Source organism: Ptychodera flava, chromosome 2, assembly GCF_041260155.1.
Source record: "Ptychodera flava strain L36383 chromosome 2, AS_Pfla_20210202, whole genome shotgun sequence".
Classification (NCBI taxonomy): Eukaryota; Metazoa; Hemichordata; class Enteropneusta; family Ptychoderidae; genus Ptychodera; species Ptychodera flava.
Genome location: NC_091929.1, coordinates 1,631,673 through 1,654,039, shown reverse-complemented (window position 1 = coordinate 1,654,039; position 22,367 = coordinate 1,631,673). Strand labels below are relative to the sequence as shown.

Below are 22,367 nucleotides of genomic sequence, written 5' to 3'. Positions count from 1 at the left end.
AAACCCTGCGGATGTATAGCATTTTTGAAAATCCTCTAAAAGTGGAGGAGGGTCTTATATTCAAGCAGGGTCTTAGATTTGGAGGAATACGGTGATAGAAACAAATTTTATGAACCTCTGCAGTTCAGTTGTTTTTAGCTTATATTTGGTGTGTATATAAATATCAAAAAGATCTTATATGGTGAGTCGGTGGCGTCTGTATGTGTGTGTGTATGTATGTATGTATATATGTGCGGATGTATGTCTGTCACACGCAAAAGCTCCCAAACCGCCGCACCTACCATCACAGTATTTAATGAAACATTCCTCTGCTATGCATGTTGCTAAAGTTGACCTCCAGTACCTAATTAAAGTTTCAGACCTTATTTACTTTTGTCATTCTTGTTTTTCTGGTTTGAATATTTCTTGAATGGACCGATTCAAACCAAATATGAGAACACTGTCATTGACGGTATTTTTGCTTTGCTACCATGTTTCATCCACTGACACATACGACAGCATATATACACAATATATTGGTGTATGTGCCATACTTTTGTATGTATGTATGCAGTGGATCTATTATCCATGTAACTATGTTGTTGAATGGTATTTATAGTATTTTGATGACTGAATTTTTGCTGCTTTGCTACTTTTTAATCCTAATATGTAAAAGAAAATGGTTTCGGATCAATACTGTGGTCAATAGAAAAGATACAGCCTGATCACATGTCCTAAAAAATACCAGATTTCCTTCCCTGCATTTTAACATATTATTTATTTTTTATGGTTTTCTTATCTTGTATATAGGATCATTATGATTTTGGTATGAGAGCTGTGAAGACTGTTATCTCTGCTGCTGGTAATTTGAAAAGAGAAAATCCACAGATGAATGAAGTGAGTAACAAATGTAAACCTCTATCAATTATGTGAATATATGGCAGAACCAACCCAACCCTCCCAACCCTCCAGTATGGCTGTTTGTATTGACCTTAGCAGACCCTTCCAACATGACTGTTTACATTGACCATGGTAGACCCTTCCCTTACGACACGACTGTTTACATTGACCATGGTAGACCCTTCCCTTCCGACATGACTGTTGACATTGACCATGGTAGACCCTTCCAACATGACTGTTTACATTGACCAAGGTAGACCCTTCCCTTCCGACATGACTGTTTACATTGACCATGGTAGACCCTTCCCTTCCGACATGACTGTTGACATTGACCTTGGCAGACCCTTCCAACATGACTGTTTACATTGACCATGGTAGACCCTTCCCTTACGACACGACTGTTTACATTGACCAAGGTAGACCCTTCCCTTCCGACATGACTGTTTACATTGACCATGGTAGACCCTTCCCTTCCGACATGACTGTTTACATTGACCATGGTAGACCCTTCCCTTCCGACATGACTGTTAACATTGATCATCACAATTCTTGAATATATATCATAATACAAAATAACTGCAAAAAATACTTCGTCCATAGAGTTTATCATGGGTAAATGATGTTGTGTAAGAAATGCGTACAGTTGTGTCAGAGACTATCATCAGATCTCAGTTACTGATCAAAAGTGGAAATGTCTCGAACATTTTTTGACGCTGTGGGCCACAGGTATTTGGACTCTCAAATTTTTAGGCCAAAGAAATTGTTTCTGGTCCTTGACATTCAGCAAAAGTGATGCATTGACGCGTTTTTCTTTTTTTTTTCCTTTTTTTCCCTTTCTCATTTTTGATTCCTAACAATGCTGGGTTGGCACTATTGATGCAACAGAAAAATTTTCACCTTCTTAGTCTGTGTCCACGGTAACTTTTTCCTACTCGTGTACGGCATAGGCATTAGTCTGCTAAAATTGCGTAATGGCTGTATTTGCATGCGTAATTTCACTTCTGCACTCAGTTGATGGAAAAAAACTGACTACAAAATATGATGAGCCGTTCAATAACTCTACACTACCAATTTCGATTGTATGATGTACATGTAACATTATTTTAATGAAAACACTTCAATGAACAACTTGAACAACTGGGCTGTGTTTCAAACACGCTGAAACATAACAGTGAAGGGTATACATGTGGCCGTCAAAACACATCTGGCAACCCAAAGGTTAGCGGTATTGCAGCTAATCCAGGCAGTTGCAGTGTTCAAAATTTGTACATTTATATTTATACATAAAAACATAAAAATGGATATTCAGTCTCCCACTGCTCTTGGTAGCCTGTGAGTGGTTGTGGACGAGATTTTTTGGTAACCTGTGCATCACCATCACTGCTCATGGCTTCACTGTGGTGCTGATTCCCTGTTGTTGTATCGGCGACAACAGGACAATACGTTGTGGATGGTGCATGTGTGCTTTGATCAAATGTTGGAGCAGAGAGACTTGATGATCATGCACAGTTGGCATTTAATTTGTTGCGTCAATCTTGTCAATCACTCACTTTGTGTCATAAGTTTCAGAAACTATCGCTCACCTGAAAATAAACAACGTAGTTCATAGGCACAGCTGACATGATTATGTGCCTTTGAACAATGCCCAGAGAATCTAAAACTTTCCACACAAAATGAGTGATTGACAGAAATGTGCAACAAATTTAATGTCAAGCGGGCACTCATCTCGTCTGGTTGTCGCCTAAACTCAGTCACAAGGAGTGCTTTCGGAAACATTTTACTGTTTTCCTTTGCATATAGAAAATAACAACATAACAATGAAAGAAATGCATAGAGAGTCAATTTCAATGTGTAATATAAGCATTTTTTTGCATAAATGCAAACACTGTCAGTTATTCAAAATTTGAAAATTTCATTTTTTGCTGTAGAGCTAACACAGGATCAGGGCCATATTGATTTTCAAACATCTGTAAATGTTAGGTAATTTCTTTTTCTGTTACCATACTTTGCATAGTGACCCCTGATTTATATTCTTGATTGGGTAAGAGAAGAGTTGAAAGTTTCATTGAGGAAAATTTGAGTGAAAGTTTCAGTCTTTTACTTTTGATGCATATACTGCCTTAAGTGAGCAAACTTCCTTGGTTTTTCTTACGCAGAAAGTTTATGAGCATGACACACTGATTAACAGCTTTGGACAAAACTATTTAAATCTTTGTTCTGCAACGCCACAAACATTGGTTTTTTGAAGTCTAAAGGAATAAACCAGTGTATTTCAGCAAGACTTTAATACCTAGCATTTCTGTCTACAAATCTTTGTTTACAAATTTATAAATTAAAAAAGAACTTTCAGTGACATAGTAGCGTAAATTGTGGAGATGGAAAATGTTTGTAATTTGGTTATTGAGGGGTACTCATATTACATGGAAATAATTGAGTGAATATTAGATGTGTGTGTAAAATTTCTGCTTGTGTTTTTTAACCACTAACCTTTCAAAATTTTAGTGGACATGAAACTGAAATTTAATTATTGTGGCCTTATTTGTATATTTAAGAAAATTATGTAATCAGGTCATTTGCATATTACTGTAAGTAGACCATATAATATCAAAGCTGAATGGCACTGAATTTAAACAGGTACAATATTTATGAATCACTGTGTTCACCTGTAACATTATGAAAATAATAAAAAACATCGAGCTTCTGTATCATAGAAACAAGCTTCTATGAACACCTGTATTTTGCTTGTTTTTGCTTCTACTCCATGATTCTGATGCTTGGCTTTTGGCACATAGTGTCCATTTTAAGTCTTACTTTGATTCAATCAAGCAATCAAATTTCCGTCAGTGTATAGATGCCTGGAATCATTGTTAAGTGAACCAGAACATAAGTATGTCAATATCAGTCACTGGATTATGGTTTTCATGTCCAGGAAATGGATATGATTGCTCGTATTTTAGCGCCCTCATACATCAGAGAGTTTACAGCAAATACTACTGTAAGAGTAAAAACACTCTTTAGATTTTCTATATTCTGTCTTAGCTATCTATTATGAGATGAATATAGTATGTGTACATTTTACCTAATTTTGACCTTTGTATAATTTATAATATTCAGAATAACTTTGTTTTGCATATTAGTCAGTAGTTGTTATGTTGGTGTTGATGAAATGTAGTCATCAAGGTATATTTCTAAACCAAAGTTACTTGTAATGAATAGAATGATTGACACTGCTGTCTGTTTTTTCTACAGGAACTGATCTGTCTAAGAGCCATCCGTGATGTCAATGTGCCGAAATTCTTACAGGATGATTTGAAACTATTCAATGGCATTGTCTCTGATTTGTTCCCAAAAATCAAGTATGTTTTCATTTGTTATCTACATTATCTGCTTGTCAATATATATAGAGCATGCATCTTCATCAAGCATGGCAATCTTCTGACATTAAGTTCTTCAAAATAATGTGTGCTTGTTGACATGGCACCTGCATCAGTCTTTGCAGTCCAGTTACACTGAGATGACTTAGAAACTTCAACTTGATTCAATTCTGGCATGAAAAGCCACATTATAGGTCATTGGTATTGCTATGGCAAAGTTTGCAAATGAATAATATGTATGTGGAAAATCATCAAACATTACAAAATCAAAGGTACTTGGGTGGATGAAGAACTGATACTCAAATGAGTACATTAACTGTCAAAAATTGCAAACTCAAAAGTAGTCAAAATTCTGCACTCTGTATTTGCTAAAGATATGTGCAATCTACAAGACTTATTTGAACAAAGTTAATGGAATGACCAGTGCAATGAAATACACTGAAACAATACTTTGGCCTTGTACCATTAGCATCAATATTTGTTCATAACTATTAACTTTTATTGATTTTTTTATCTGAAAGTTTAATAATATTTTCATGGAAACAATAAAAGGGAAATTGTATCCATAAGGCATGTGCAACAGGTCACATATAGATCCAGTCTACACACTGTCTAATTTTAATACGTTAATGAATCTAATGTAACATTTCCTCTGACTCAACATGCACAAAGTAACCATGGCACGCCATATGATGTTAATCTAGGACAAAGGTATATTTGAAAGTTCAGCGATCAAAAAATATTGCATCAGTCCTACAGAAACAAAACATTTTGTCTCCGCTTGACAGCAAATAAAAAAAATAGCGCCAATGGCACTTGATCACAACTGGCACATTGTGAAACTACTCATAATTAATGAGGTACAATATGTGGCGTCATGCGGTGTCCCATCATACCATATATGAAGGGTGTAGCACTTGTGGTTACTGAGTTATGGACAAATATGTATATTTCAGGTCAAATGTCACTGAGGTCATGTGACATTTTGTCAAAAAAATTGAATTGCTAAGTCATCCCTATATACCAAAAATCAGACCTAGCTCTATTGGCTCGCTCAAAATTAGATATGCACATAATTAATGAGGTACAATATGTGGCGTCATAAGGTGTCCCATCATACCATATATGAAGGGTGTAGCACTTGTGGTTACTGAGTTATGGACAAATATGTAAGGTCACCGAGGTCACGGGAGATTTTGTCAAAATATTTTATATATCTGCGTGAACGGAGGGACATGACCCAATCTATAAGGCCCTGGACTTCATCCATGGGGACTAAAAACTGTGTCACTGAATCCTTTTTGCAATATGAATATGATGACAAACTAAATTTTTATTTTACTTGGCCTTATACATGGGATTCTATAGACAGCTGACTTATACATGGTAGTCTATGGTGGTGTAAACTAAAAAGTCCTCTAACATGGCCAAATCGACGTGCATCTGTATGGGTAGGGTACTATCCTTGTGCAAAGTTTGAAAGAAATTGACCAGGGCATGTCTGAGATATCTGCGTGAACAGACGGACGGATGCACACACGGACGCAGGCACGCACACACGGACATGACCAAACCTATAAGTCCCCCGGACGGTGTCGTGGGGACTAATTAGACAGACCACGAAGTCAATGAGCAACATACAGCTGAAAGACTATTTTTCACATTGCGATTTTAAGCCCATTTTTATGAGAAAAGGGACATGTATATGTATATGGAGAAAACAGCAGAAGACATATTTGTAAATTGTTTGTTAAGTGACAATCATATATGCATCTCTTGAAATTTTGTGGTTATAAGGTATAACAGTAGTGTAAGAATAATGAGGTTAGAATAAGTTAGTAAAGCTAAGTTGACAGTAATTAAGATTACAAAATTATACACTAAGCTGAGGAAATCTGAATGAAATAAATGTTGAAAAGTAGCAAAGTCATGGTCATCTTTTGTCTAATACCTTGTGTAAGTTCATGAACTTTACATAAATCTTGCTATAGATTTGTTGCTAATGGGCAATAACTGTGTTTCAGATCATTTGAGAGCAATCCATCCTTGACAGGTTTAAATTGTAATATACTTCTATTTAAAGGAGAGAAACTTCTCAAATAATTTTTTCCCTGTAATTTCCTGTGAGAACACATGGACATGCGTAAGACTCTATGCTGGTGCTACCTTGCAACTTGTCATGGCATTGTCTAACCTGTTCACCCCAATTTCCTGTAGACAGGTCCACACTCACCATTGATAACAATGGGTTTGGGCCATACCATGGTAGTGAAAGACTGTAACATGTGAGGTCATGGATACTTAATCTCAGGAATGTCAAAGTCTGTATATTGACTCAAGGATGTTTACATAACAAATGCTGAGGATCATCACAAAAGTGAGAATCTAAACTATGAAATATGTTTTTTTTATGCTTTTGATACCCAAAAGAGCATAGAAATCTCTTATACTTTGAATCAGCCATCCTGCATATTTCTAACATTCATCAAAACCTCATTTCTGTTCCAGAACTCATAAAACAGTCCACAATGCAGGATTGGTGTACATTCCAAAACTACATATATGAAAGACCCCTAAAATCAATTAGTTAAAAAGGGGGGTTAGAAATTTCCCAAACTATATAACCTCCGCTCCGTTTGGCTCAATTTTTCCGAATTGGAACCTTGGAACCAGTCTATGTATCGGTACCAAATATCAACGCAGTCTGTTCAGCAGTTTTTGACTTTTTGTCGTTTACGGAAATGGACGACATCAAACACCGGTTGAAACCACCTCTATATCACAACTTCCAGTTGTGATAATGACTCAGAACAGTTTAAATTGTAGCAAGACAAACCCATGTTATGCCAATTATTGGAAACAGAAGAGCAGTAGTTTACTTTTTCATTTACCGATATGTGAAAGCGATCTGGCAGTAAAACTTCAATTTGGACCATGACTAATATTAACGTCTTTGCTCACAGGAAAGGAAACTTTTGCTAGTTTTATGAAAAGTAAAATATTGAAATGTCTGGTCGGTCCTTCAGTGGATACTTACATTATGGCATTCATTGTCTGGTTATTGTCTTTGAAGTTGGATAAACTAACGAGTAAACAGTTGTAATCTATCATTGCCATCAAACTGTCAATCATGGTATTGATTATCATGCACACTATGGACAAATTGAGATTTGAAGTTCAGAAAGTCTTATTGATGTGACCCTTGTGATAACAAGCAGTATGTCTACCAGCAGACAAATAGCAGTCTCACTTCTGTACTGTTGATGACATCAAAATAATAGAACACTTGATTGACTGTAATCTGGTGTATCTGCTTTACTGATGCAGCCGCTTGCAAGCTGACCAATGCAACTCTATATGCAAGGCAGTGAATATGAATTAGATGAGAAATGTCTACCTTCATTCTCACAAAAATGCAATATCTCTGACCCTCTGTCACTACCAAGTCTGACTAATTTATCTGAACAAATACAACAAGTGTACAAAGTTTGCAACATTTAATAAGCAAACTTTGTTCGCAAAAGACTGTACCCCGCCTATGACCCTGTTGCAACATAACGTTTTTTAACTCAGAATCTTCATGGGGAGTAACACATACTATTTAGATATTGATGCCTCATTTCTGCTGATTCAATGCCTATTTATTGCTGGCAAGAGACATTTTGCATGTGGTTTGCACAACATGTACAGAAACTTTAAGCCATCAGAAGCTTGAGTGACAATGTAAAAAAAATGCACAACGCAAGCCCTGATCATGACTGATGCGCTAATGAGAAAAACTACTGAGTGTAGTAAAATGTATAATTTATTGAATTTTGTGGTATTTTCACATGCTGTTCATCTTGAAGTACAGTGCCATTTTGTAGAAGTAGTTTTGTTAAGATTTGATCATTTTACAGGTTGCAACTTCGATTTTTGTGTTTCCCAAACAAAACAAGCACAACCAAGGAGCAATGATACCATTTGTACATGTACATGTATGTTGGCTAACCCATAGACTTGCTCTTCTGATTTCAGAGAGGAACCAATAGATTATGGAGAATTAGAGGCATCAATTAGAAAGCAGTGCGGTAAACTTGGATTGAAAGATGTTGATGGATTTGTTACCAAATGTATACAGTTGTATGAAACCACAGTTGTCAGACATGGTTTGATGATGGTTGGACCTGCTGGCTCTGGCAAGACTAAGGTTTGCACTCACTGAAAATCTGTACTCAAATGTACTCTGTAGGCTTTATAATTGACAGTTAATGTGCATGTGACTTAATGCCGTCGCGATAAGTTTACACACACCAAACTTCCGATTTATTTAGGTATACCGCTGGTGATGTTGTTGTATTCTTACATATCTGATATCACATTCCCCGTGAAGCCATCGTTTATGGAGGAAGTGAACGTCGTCATGGGGAGTCTACCAGATAAACTCAAAGGGTCATTCATTTTGGCCCAAGGGTTGGTAACGGTCTGTGGGTTGGTGAAATAAAATGTGAATGGTACAACTACACTCTCATTTGTCTCACGTGTCATTTATTTAGAATAATATATATTTTCACTGATTTCATTTTCACATGCGGATTTTTCATCGGTGCTAGCCTTCCTCAAAAATGTCCACATAGAATGAGTCCCTTTATACAAATGGTATCAACTGCAATCACTCCAAGCGGCGAATATTGACCTGTAATGTTTCACAAAGTATACGCGCGCACTCTGTGCACTGACCAAGCGACACGTACCAATTTCAAGTGAAGTACTGCGGGACGAAAATACGTAAAACGTATTTCTAACTTGTGTGCCTGCTTAAGGAAAATATCTAAAGTTTGAAAACGGCTGAATTTCAAATTCAGTATCGGAATGACGAAGGAGACACTATAAAGTTATCCAACAGTGAACTCGATGTCAATGATTTGTATCGTTGCTCAGAAACTCTTCCGAACGCGGATTACAAGCAGGTAAAATTAGAGGTCGTAGAAGATTTCTCTCATCAAGTACGCGGCAAGCGACTCTCTTCAAAATGACGTGAGTTGGAAGAATATTCGTTCGCTTTATCCCGGCTTCGTCGAAAAGTGTACTTGCAGTGGATCAAGGCTTGTAACCATGTCGATGTATCGAACGACACGTTCTGTTTTGCTCTGTAACTTGTTCTGCAGGTACCTGCGATATCCTCTTGTAACTATAGTTCAAATCTCGTTTAAAGATGTCGTATATAGTTCTGTGGGCAGGGCAAGGAATCGATGTCACAGATTTCACTATTTAAAAGCTCCGCGCGAACTTCGCTGGCTGTCATCGATGGCTTCCTTGTTTTCAGATACTCGACATACTCGACAACATCTGCGGAGCTTTACACTCAGTGTCAGTTTTCGGACAGGGTAGTGAATTTCGCCCAAAGCCGTTTCATAAATGACGAGCACTACGAAATCTTATTATCATACCTTTCGAAACTTTATTGTGTTTTATCCTCAAACTGCTAACACCGACAGAAGTGTTATGAATTAGGGGGTCAAAGTTGCCAAATTTTTTGACCCATGTTGAGTGCGTAGTAATCGGACTGCTATCGCAATAATCGGACGTCGTATTTGGAATATGATTATAGGGGCTAAATACTGATATTTTGAAACTTCGAACCCCGATTTTCAATTTCGTTGTGTTTAGAAAACTATGTGGAAACATTTCGTGATAATTAGTTACGTTTAATCCATGGACGACGCAACTGTATTTCGACGTGTATAGCGCTTAGATATCGGACACGGGCTGTTTCTGTGTGTTGCGTTCGACATCTTGTATCGTACGGTGTGGCTAACTTCGCCAAGTTTGTAGCGCCCGAAATAGCTTCTACCTTAAAAAAACTATCCAAAACGGGACAGTAGCGTCACCTGACTTAATATGCGGTAGCATGCCTTGTAAAACGCTATCAATACGGAGCGAAGTGAGTACAACGAACAGCATGTCCGAAAACTGAGGTCGTCCGAAAATCACACTGGTGTACTGTGTGGGCGTCCACTTGCTCTAGCCGTTACAGTAAGACCGGTTTTCTTGAAATTGAATCGCCTCAAAATAGTTGCCACCACTGTTGATGCCGATATATTTTTGTCCTGAGCAACAGATCTTATAGAGTGTCCATTCAGCCAAAGCTGAATTATTTCAGACCGCACTGTCGGGCGAACCCTTCGCTTCGACGACATGTTCGGTGGAGATAGTTTGTGCGCGGGACAGACAACGTAGTGGTTGATACCATTTTATTAGGGTTGGGAGGAATGATCGGTAGTAAGTTCACATGTATATTTTTTAAGGTTATAGGCCTACTGGTGATGAAAGACGAAAAGCGAGAGAAAACAAAATAAAGCAGTGACACTTAGTAAATGATACAAACAGTAAGAAAATGAACAAGAGTCATTGATTTAATAAATTTTATTTTGTGTTCTCATTCAATAAAGTGGAATATTCCGTCCCATCTGTACAGCCGCCACTTTTATGGCCAGGCTCAGCTCCCGGTGGAATTCAGAAGCGTAAACAGCATGTGTAATTCTACCTGATTACTTGGGTGATTACGTGGGAATGTAACAACATCACCAGCGGTATACCTAAATACATTGGAAGTTTGGTGTGTGTAAACTTATCGCGACAGGGACTTAATAAAATAGGGTGATATAGATTATATGGCTAACATGAAAGGGAATCCATAGAGGGGTCATGGAAGCCTGCCTTTGATTGATCAGTGTCAAACACTCATGCAACATATGTACAGATAGTATCACTATAATATTGGATTATATTTTCCAATGAACAGCAATTGCTTCATTTTATGTTGCTCCATCAGTTATATCTGTACGACAGTAGGATGCAAATCAACATTTGACATCAGTTTTGCCAACTAGTGCTCAAAGGGCGGTGGTTGTTGCGCTGCACATGCTCAACTGTTTTGTTGATAAACAAACATGTTTGTAAACATAAGTCTTCTCAACTTCAGTCAGAGTGAGATAGACGGAAGCGGTCCCTCACTTTGTAAATGCCTCTGTATGACTGAAGATCATGCAACAGTAAAATATTAAAGGGCCTATGACATGCCTCATACAACCAAACGTAAAATCACTCTTTGGGTCTTGAAGTTAGCTTACGTCACTGTCTTGCATTGTGTATCGCCCCCCTTGTCCAGATAAAGTTATGGGTGGGCGTGTACCCCTAGCCCAACTCATTCGACTTTTTTCTGCTTTTCGAAGTTGAGCCGACAACTTATCTTAATACGGGCAAACAGTCTTTCACACCTTTGCAATCTCATGTCCCTAAGGGTGTGAGGTAAGGGCTTCCTTTGCTCAGAATGTACACCCAGCCCGCAACGCACGAGAGAACATTGTAAGCTTAGTGTTTAGTTTGCTATAAGGAGATCACCAATGGTCACATGTCGCGTACGGCCGATCGCCTCGCCAATTGAGTAAATTAAAATGACTAACATTAAAATGACTTGTCAGGCTATGTGATTAGGTGTACTATGCTTTCGTGCCAAATATGGGAAATAAACATTACAAGAAGGATGACAGTCGATGTCACGTTCTCGGGAAACATTTGTGCGGCAGGAAGCTTCCCTTCTCTACACAATCGTGAACAGTGAAGACGGCGATTCAAAATGGCAACCGACAATGGGGCGACAAGCTCTCTTTGTTTTTCTTCATCAAAACATGTACAAAATAGGCCTAACACATCACTTTTTGCAGGATTTGTTTGCTCTGAAAATGCACGGGAACATGGGTGGATTGCACCAATTGTCTAGTGCTCCAAGGAAATGATAGTGCTGTCAACGGTCGACGTCCAACACAGCTACACTCAGAGTGATAGTTTTCAGAAAGGGTAGTGAATTTCGCCCAAAGCCGTTTCATAAATGACGAGCACTACGAATTCTTATGACCATACCTTTTGAAACTTTTTTGTGTTTATCCTCAATCTGTTAACATGACGGAAGTGTTATTTAGGGGGTCAAGTTGCAAAATTTTTGACCCCGTGTTGAGTGCGTAGCTATCGGACTGCTATCGCAGTAACGGACGTCGTATTTGGAAAGTGATCAGGGGCTAAATATTGATAATTTGAAACTTCAAAACCCCAATTTTCATTTTCGATGTGTTTAAAAAACCGAATGTAAATATTTCTTGATAATTAGTTATGTTTAATAGACGACATAACCAAAATTCGACGTGTTTGGCGCTTACCTACCGGACATATGGGCTGTCTCTGTGTTGCTTTTGGCACCTGTTATCGTATGGTCTGGCTAACTTCGCCAAATTTGTACAGCCCAACATAGCTTCCACTAAACAAACTATCCAAAACGGGACAGCAGTATCACTTCACTTAACATGAGGTCACACAACTTGTAAAACGCTATCATTACGTGAGTCTGACGAACAGTATGTGATTGAATGTCCAAAAACTGAGGTCGTCCGAAAACTCACACTGAGTGTACTGTACTACAGCTACAACATGCAATGCATTGAATCGAAACACTCAGACACAGGATTTCTCCACTTTTTATGAAATAAATTCAACCGTGAAAAGTTCAAACTTAGACTGATACTGTCTTATTTCATACAAAGAAATGAAACATAGCCTCATCGTACTTTCCAATCTGTCCCTAGCATTCTATTGCTATGTCCACTCGCGCTTTTGTTCTTCAGAGTCAGAATCTGACTCTGATTTGGAACCACTCGTCCCGGATGCCTGGGGTTGCCTATGGGCCTTCAAGCTAATTCCCCTCGAAATCACTTTCTGAATTCTGGTCAACACCTGTCCTCGCTGGAAGCAACTTGATAAGTCCCTGCAGCTGGACCGCCGGTGTGGCTTCCTTGCCAGTGTTTACTGGGCGTCTGTGAGCACTGTTTACATAGCTGACTTTGTTTGTGGTCTAATATATGCAAGAACCGCTAAATACACTTTCATGACAATAGCGTGGTACAAATGACGTTAATTGTACCTGTTGGTCAATATGCAAATACCGCTGCCTGGCTCAGGTGCGAAGAGGCCCCCTGATCACTAGGCTTGAAAAAGTAGTCAAATTTCGCCCTTCGCGCTCATCTTTCAGAACTGACACAATATCCAATCCACAGACAGGTCCCCTAGCTGAGTTTTTGAAGGGAAAAAATAAAAACTTTGGAAATCATGTCATAGGCCCTTTAAGATCGGAAACGAACTTCAGTGGTGTATTTCTATTTATAAACTCATGTAAAGGCTACAAACATTGAGACAATACACTCTGCACATTGTGTCGCTGAGTTCACTGCAGGCAGTCATGGTGAACAAACAGGGTTTGATCATGCACGCGCAGTCATGTTGGTTGTACACAATGCTACGTACCGTACAGCAATAAAACATCACTAAAAATAAAATGATCAACATTTTGGTAATATATTTAGGCCAGCAACAAGCAGAATGCCTCACACAAAAATTACACACCATGATCAGCAAGCAAGACTTGACCCACGACCCACTGTTGATTACTATTTCTAACTTCTTCTAGTAATACTTAGCAAGAAATAGTCAAATAACAGGAAAAAATAGACAAAATGAGCGGGTTTTTGCGGCATTTGGCGGGAAAATTGCCCAGCTACGCATAGGGACATGTCAAGAGATCCTGTGACAACAACAGTCATGACAGTAATCGAACTGCCTAGTGTAGGCCACCGGTGCTACGCAAACTTTACCTCCTGATTGCTGGGCAGGTCTGATTCCTGATTCAAATGAGATAACTCTACAAAATGACCCATGAAAGGTCCTTCTCTTGATACCTGTACTCGGAATTCTCAGTTGCACCACACCACGGGGGCAAACTTCATAGTGGAGTGAGATTCTCCACAGCCGAATGGGGAGTGCCATTATACCCAGTTCTCTTGACACCGACATTCATGAAGACCATGGAACAGATTCTCCATGCTCAGTTGCTGTAGCGGGCATCACTCTGCGAGCTTTAGATTTCTATCACTTGCGTTATTGTCGACTGGACTCCTGTTGGGCCTCTAGAAATAAAAGCTCTCATCTTTGCAAACGTTGTCGTAGACTAGAGCCCAGTCATTTGATAGTGTGTGGGCATAACACGCGTACGGGTAAGTGTCCTCAAGTACACTCAAGCTATAACAGTAGCCGAGCCCAATTCAAGAAATTGTGATCAAATGTTATCTCAATACAGCGTGTACCGGTAATTCCTGTTTAATACTCAGCAGATATTTAACTTAGATTAATTGACCTGTTATCACATGTTAGCTTTGGTAAGTGGGAATGCTTGTGACAGATTGGCCGCCGTTTTAACAAGTGCCAATGTCGCAAACACTGTAATCAACCCGTAACTCAGTGTGGCGTTCTCGGATATATGTTTTCAACAGGGGGACCCCCCTCATGAGCATGCACAGCGCGATGACCACCGCCCTTTAATTTCTCAAGTAATTGTATTCATCCATATATGCATTTGAGCATTGTTCAAGTATGCAAATCAATTTATAATGAATTATTAACAGTGTGGAATATTCATTGGCCTAAAATTGAGCATTATGTAAATTTTGCAGTCCTATGAAATATTGAAGAGAGCCTTGACAGCATTGAAAGGACAGCCAGCTATTGGAGGTGGTACTTATGAAACTGTACATACCTATGTATTAAATCCCAAATCAATAACTATGGGTCAACTCTATGGTGAGTTTGACCTACTTACCCATGAATGGTGAGTAACTATTTCATTGTCTGTTTTCACAATAGATGAATAAGATTTACTTGGTCATGTACTAGTATGTGGGTTTGTGGCTACTACAAAAAACTAGTGTAAGTTGTTGTTTTCATGAGGGATCTTGTCAAAATCACACAGCCTAGCTCATAAAGCCGTGCTTGGATCACTTATTAGGCAGCAGGACCTAAGTGAAAGTACTTTAACATATAGCATCTTGTTCAACAATATCACCAAGAACGAATTGAATGCTCTTGAACATGTTGTACGTGTATCACAAACAATCATTGGGGCAGAATTGCCATCTTTACAATCCATCTATCACTCAAGATCTATCTGCAAAGCTGAGGCAATAATCAACGACTAAAGTCATCCTGCTCACAATTTTTTCACATTGTTACCCTCAGGTAGGCGACATCGGAGTATCACAACGAGAACAGTCCGCTTTTAATTAATAATAGTTTTTATCCATCTGCAATGCGCATTTTAAATCAATCCTAGCTTTGTGCGCCATTGTTTTTAAGGTTTTCCTCAATAATTGTATTTTTATTAGCGTTTTTGACAGCAGTTTTAGTATGTATAATTTTACTTGTATGTTCGGTTTCTCTTGTCTTTTATGAGCCCATGTGGAAAGGCAATTTCCAATGCTTTGTGTGCATATGGCAATAAAGTTATTATTATTATTATTATTACAAGGCAGAGGAGAGATCGGCGCGATTTTCTCTCTCTAAAAGTTCACACTATTTGCATATTTCTACTTTTCTTAAAGAATATGAACTTTGTATTACTTTTCAGTCTTACAATATTGGAAAGATGACGTAAGATTCATAATTTCTTTTGTACAGGACTGATGGTATACTGTCTTCGTTGATCCGTGGTGGTGCTTCATCCACTGATGAAGACAGTAGATGGTATGTATTTGATGGCCCAGTAGATGCTGTCTGGATTGAAAACATGAACACTGTATTGGACGACAACAAAAAGCTCTGTCTTAGCAGTGGTGAAATCATTAAGCTAACAGAGGTAAATATTTCTGTTAAGTGCAAGTTAAGATATTAGAATATACCAAGCATTAGTGACAAAGATTGAATAAGTTGACACACCTTGGCATTTCTTAAGTAACTTTCTTAATTTTTTCTGAATGTACTGTATGTGAATGCATCGTTGAGAACAACTGAAGGTAGAGAAAGGTTGATACATAAAGAAATAGAGTTGTATAAATGCTCAATATAAATTTTAAATTCGAGTCCTCTGATGAAAAAGGCACCTTCCTGAGGTAAAGCTGTTCAAGTACAGTGAAAAAGTTATGTAAGATACGCAGATATTGTCAAATTATAAAAATGACACTTGCTGAAATCAATATCATTGTAGATTATTCACACATGTGACACATAATTTTTACAGTACATGAGAATGATGTTTGAAGTAGCTGACTTGGCCGTAGCATCACCTGCTACTGTGAGTCGCTGTGGTATGGTTTACTTGGAACCTAGTATTCTAGGATTACAACCATTTGTGGAGTGTTGGTTGAAAAAACTACCTGACAATATCTATCCTTACAAAGATGATCTGAAGGGACTGTTTGACAAATATATGGAGGTGAGTAATGTGAAAAAAGAAACATTGAACTATGCTGATGAAACTTATCTTTGGTGTTGACTGTCATTATTCAGCATGAGTTTATAAAATAATTCCAACTTATCATTTAGTATACATATCATCAGTCTGTGTCCATGAATAAGTATTATAGTTTTTGGTATATTTTTCTTTATTACGGGAAGTCATTGCTTCAGTGGTTACAAAGCTTATTCACTGTCATTGTAAATTGAGTCAGTCCCAGGGACAACTCATCAAGACCAGACCGTTCTTTTCAATTTGTTTCACATCCTGGTGGTAAGGTGTTTTTCAATTATAAAAGTTTTTAGTTTTCATGTATTGATGATATTCATTTCAAAACACATAGGTGTGTTTTCTGCTGTTTGAATATATACCATTCTTCTCACAGGATTCCATTAGGTTTGTACGTGAGAATTTGAAAGAGATAGTACCATCCATGGACAGTCAATTGTGTCTTAGCTTACTCAAGCTATTAGAGTGTTTCTTTACACCATTCATTCCACAAGAGGTAAGACAACAATAATGTTACTTTTATCCAATTTCTGCTCTAATGTAATATTGTAAAACCTTCCTTGAGGAAGGTTGTGTTCACGCTAAATAATTGTTGACTTACATTTTGAATACTTTAACCTTTCCATTACAGTGGTTTTTCTATGGTAGAGTTTGACAGCAAAATGGAAGTGAATGGGTTGAGACAACAAAGCGTATGTTTTTGTGAAAATATGTGGAAAATTAATATTATTTTCTCATTCCATTGAAATCATTCAAATTATTTTCAAATGTATGCCATACATTTAATATGACAATTAATCCCTAAGATGGAATCACATTTATCTCAGTGTCTTTGTGACGTAATGTTTTCTGTTTTAATCAGCCTTTCTGTATGAGGTATGGAAATGGGTTGCAAAAGTTCAGAAGAACTTGTTATGTCAAAATCAGTGCCAGGCATAATAAACCTAAATTATTGTTCCTTGTTTTTTTTTTGTCAAAGCATAGTACAGAGGTAGCAAGCAAAATTTTTAGCTGCTGTCAGTGACAACGAGCTTATGAAATAGGCTGACTTTCCGTAGTCATCCATTGTCATTGTTGTCGTCCATCTGTTGTCCATCAACAATTTCCTTCTCCTCTGAAACCGAAAGTCTGATTGCTTTGAAATTTGATATGCAGTTCACTTGGGGTGACCTCACTTAAGCTTGTTCAAATCGTGGTGAAATTTGCATATTTGTATTTTGGGGCATTTTTGATCGTTTTTGGTCAAAAAATCTTTAAAATTTTCAGAACTTCAGGTCAGATAGTTTTGATATTTGGTATGTAGGTCCCTAGGGATGACCTTTTTCAGATTTGATCAAATTGTGCAGAAATATGCAAATTGCATATTTAAGGCAAGTTTTTTCATTTTTGATCAAAAATTTGTCACCAATTGAAAATGGCTTGTCTGACAGTTTTGATATTTGGTATATGGGTTCATAGGGATGAGCAAAATGTAATAAATTCAAATGATGGTGAAATCTACAATTTTGTATTTTGGGGTCAATTTTTGCAATTTTTGTCAATACATGAATTTCTCAAAAAGTACTCATCTAAAAGCTTTGATATTTGGTATACAGGTAAATGTGATATATTGAAATTATAATAAAATCTGCAATTTTGGAGTTTTTTAGGCAATTTTTGCTGTTTTCTGTAAAAACATTTGTGTGTCTCAAAAACTGCTTGTCTGATAGCTTTGATATTTGATACAAAGGTTCCTAGGGATTGCCTTATTTATGATGTATTAAAATAAAGATGAAATCTGCAATTTTGTGTTTTTTGGGGTAAATTTTCGGTCAAAAAATATTTTTTTCAAAAACTACTCATCTGATCAGATGAGTAGTTTGATAGCTTTGATATTTGGTATACAGGTTTCTACAGATGAACTAAAATGATATATTGAAATTATGATGAAATCTGCAATTTTGATTTTGGGGGCCATTTTAGGCCACTGAAATGAGCTATCATAAATTTCCACTTTCTTCATCAACATGTGTCACAAATATTTATTCTCTAAATAATACAGTGGCACTATATCTGCTGTTAGAGCGATTGTGAATTTTTTTTTCATCATTACTGAAGGCTTGTTGGAGTCTAGATTTTACAAACTGTCCAAAATAATAGAGACATTACATATACAGAAGTGTTGACAGAACAAATTCTAAGCATTGCACATGCTCCCAGAAGAAAATGACAAAATTTAGAAATAACTTCAACAAAAATGCCCTAAAAATAAAACACTTGATGAGTATTGTGTGGTTAAAGACGCCCATTAGTTATAAATACCGGATTACATGAAAGGACTCTTATTATGCAAAGAGACGCCATATGAGTAGCTTGAACTGAGAGCTCCAGAGAATGTGGTGTTTTGCGTGTTTTTAATGAAAAATTATGAAATGGGAATGCTGTACAGCAGGGTATAGGTTATCCATATTGACTTCAAGTGGTAATTTTGTTGGTCGCGGACACTGTCCGCATCGGGGTCCGCATCCTACACCAAGGGACACACTGCTGCAATCTGTGAAATCTGTTTTCACCGCGTACGATGAAACACCTCATGCCAAAATGTACGTATTCCAATGCACCCATCGACATTCGACATGAATACTTTATGTTTATAAATCTACTAATATATAGCATTATATTACCATGCCCTGCCTGACACATTTTGATTGGTCCAGCTGAACCACATGACTGACCACAAATACACAGTAATGTTTTGTTTACATGCCCGTGAATATGAATAATAAGATTAACAACTCAAAGCATCGTAACTTTACAGCTCAAACGTAAATCATAATCACTTACAAAATAAAATGGAGCACTTGTGGGCCAAGTTGAGATACTTTTTTCTGAAAATATCTCGGGATTTGCCAATCTTTACAGCGCGCGTGACAGTGCGTTGCGTGTTGCTCAGTTCTTGGGCCAAGTTGTTGTTTGCTCCGGAAATTTTCTCAAATTTTGACGGTTTTCTTCTGTTCGTTGATAATATAATGGAAATAACTGACTCCGCTCTGACCATTAACGTTTATTTATTGGCGCGGGCTCGAGGAAAGCCAAATTAACAGGCTCGGCAAGCCTTGCCCGTTAATTTTTGGCTTTCCTCTCGCCCTTGCCCACAAATAAACATTAATGGTCAGCGCGTCACCCATTATTTCGATAGCGTTTGGCTGAAAACAATGAAAATTATACTATGTTGACAGGGTGGCGCACCCTCTAATGCGCAAACCTGGGATTGAGAATGGCTGCTTTAACATCTTCAAGGTGGGAGTCTAACATTTGAATGCCTGCACACACACTGAACATGACAAACTTCATGTTGAATTCCCTGCAGAAGGACACCTCTAACCAAGCTTTGACATTGGCAGAACCATGCTTTTCTTTTCATCATGATAGCCCTTATGCTTTCAATACACTCTTGTTCAAACCTATTCATCTTTTATCACATGTCAGTATTTTATTGAACAAATGCAAGAATGTATCATCTGGATTAATGCTGAACAATGCCTTTGGAACTAACTGGCAGTCATCACTTTGAATCCAGGTGATCAAATTAATACTCATGATAATTACTGCTAAAAGTCGATTCACATGGTGAGACAATCACTCTTGGAAATCCATCAGAGTCAGAAATAATATTGGGAAAGATATTAGAAAGTGAAAATATTTGAAATGTGTTTTGTTTGCCGTCAAGAATATTGTTATTGGTTTACATAAAATATATATGCATATAATATACATGTTTACCATTAGCATGTTTTGATATGGTGACAGGTCCGCATCCCTCATTTACCAACCCATTTGCCTTATTTTATTCATATATATTACTGCTCCATGCCATGTGTAGATTGATCTTGCTTTTTTCCTCTTTTGTGATCAAATCTCCAAGGATTTCATAATGTTCAGATTATCATCCAAATCACTATCCACTTACCATAGAAACAAGAATAGTGATAATGATGATAATGATGATGGTGATATTGATGTAAGTTAGAATGCTGTGAACCCATCAAAAGTGCCTATATCCTTGCTGGTTTGAATACCTATACCCCTTGGCAAGTCTCCTAAACCCAAGTGATATGAAAATTTTCTGCAGGTTTTATCAAATTCAATATTGATAATTACATTTTTACTTTAGATGTGAACATATGCATGTTATATGTGACTTGCAGGACTCTGCCTTGCATGAGTTTTGACTGTTAGTAATAGACAATAGATGCATACCTTGCATAAACAACCTATAGTAGGTCAGAAGTGTGAATTGATGTTGTTTTGATTGTTTGCATAATGTTGTATATAATGACAAACTTGTCCTCCCCATTCTGGAGAATGGTGCAAATGGTTCATCCTGGTCCATAGCTCAACAGTTTTTTTTTTTCTTCAGTTGTTTGTTTGTACTTACATGTAACTTATCAATGAATCAACCAGATTTGTTCCATTTTGAAACATAACAACACCTACCTTGAAAGTGAAATGTTCCCAAAATATATCTGAGTCTGTTGATGACTATGCAAAATGATATGCTACAAAACAATTCTGGTATTCTACTGTAAGTAAACTAGTATAATTTGAGTTAGAAATAAATGGTTTCAGAAACCACCCTTTTAAGGGTATGAAACTTTGTTAAAACTCAATGAATAAAATACTTACTGAAATAAATAGTCAAGGCCTAATCCTTTCTTCCTAGCAGAGGCATTTTCATTTGAATAATTTATTTTTCTTTATCACATTTTTGCTGCTTGACTCAATAGTCTGACAGACCCATGTCTGTAAGTGTATCAATAGCAACAATAACATGTGTGTTTTGTTTTTTTTAATTGATTTAGATTTCATATATCTGATTGTCATTACTTGCATAACTTTTCTTTCTCGTTTGTTCTTTCAATAGATGTAGTTTTTTCATTGTTTTTGCAAATATATTTTATTGTAATTGCTTGTATGGATTGGATTCTGTCTGTCCGTTTGGGTATGCATGTGTCCATCTATCCATCCAGAGCCATTTCCTGGACATGACTTGATCGATTTTGTTACAAACTTGCATTGTTAGAAGGACAACTCTCTATAGCATACATATACACATAGATTTATTTTGTCACTTGATCCAATATGGCTGCAAGGCAGCCATTTTGTTGGAAAAGCTATAATGTACACATACCTTGAATTATTTCATTCAAATTTGGCACAATAACTATGATTTTTGCATTTTAATATAATGTATTTTAATTTGTCTTGGAAAATGGTACAGTATGGAGGAGTGATGGCCATTTTATTTTACTTTTGTGGGTTTTGAGCCTGTATTCTGACATACTGGACCAATTTTGATCAAACTTGGCAGAAGGACGTTATACCATGACGTTCAGATGTATGATAATTTATCACACAATACAATTCATGAAAGCCCCATGGATTTAAATTTGATATCTCTCTTTTCAGAACCATTTCTCAGAAATGGCTCTATTGATTTCAGTTAAACTTTGCTCTAGGGCTGAGTACCATGAATTACAGATACATTTCTAATCAACTGCTTGATGTGATATGATTCAATATGGCTGCCTGGTGGCCATTTTAATTTTTGTTAAGCTTCGGAGCCATAAGTCTGAAATGCCAAGACCACTTTCATGTAAACTTGACACAAAGACAAGGTGCTACGACATATAGCTATGACTATAGACCTATGTTTACCAGTCACATTTACTAAATTTGGCTTTGACTTCAGTTAATACATAAAATCAAATCACCTAAATTGCAATGAGGACTGTGTCATTTACAATGACTTGTTT

The 22,367-nt window shown here is 37.2% G+C and overlaps 1 protein-coding gene across 5 annotated transcripts in view; it reads left to right on the top strand.

Moving 5' to 3' along the window:
• Nucleotides 1-22,367, top strand: part of LOC139151247 (dynein axonemal heavy chain 1-like) — a 206,762-nt gene that overhangs the window by 69,284 nt on the left and 115,111 nt on the right. For all 5 annotated transcript variants that reach the window (XM_070723939.1, XM_070723931.1, XM_070723923.1 and 2 more), the window contains exons 29-35: nt 790-876; nt 4,129-4,235; nt 8,271-8,442; nt 14,789-14,943; nt 15,789-15,966; nt 16,348-16,542; nt 16,949-17,068. In XM_070723939.1, coding sequence (XP_070580040.1) covers nt 790-876; nt 4,129-4,235; nt 8,271-8,442; nt 14,789-14,943; nt 15,789-15,966; nt 16,348-16,542; nt 16,949-17,068 — 1,014 coding nt within the window. The remainder of the gene's footprint in view (nt 1-789; nt 877-4,128; nt 4,236-8,270; nt 8,443-14,788; nt 14,944-15,788; nt 15,967-16,347; nt 16,543-16,948; nt 17,069-22,367) is intronic.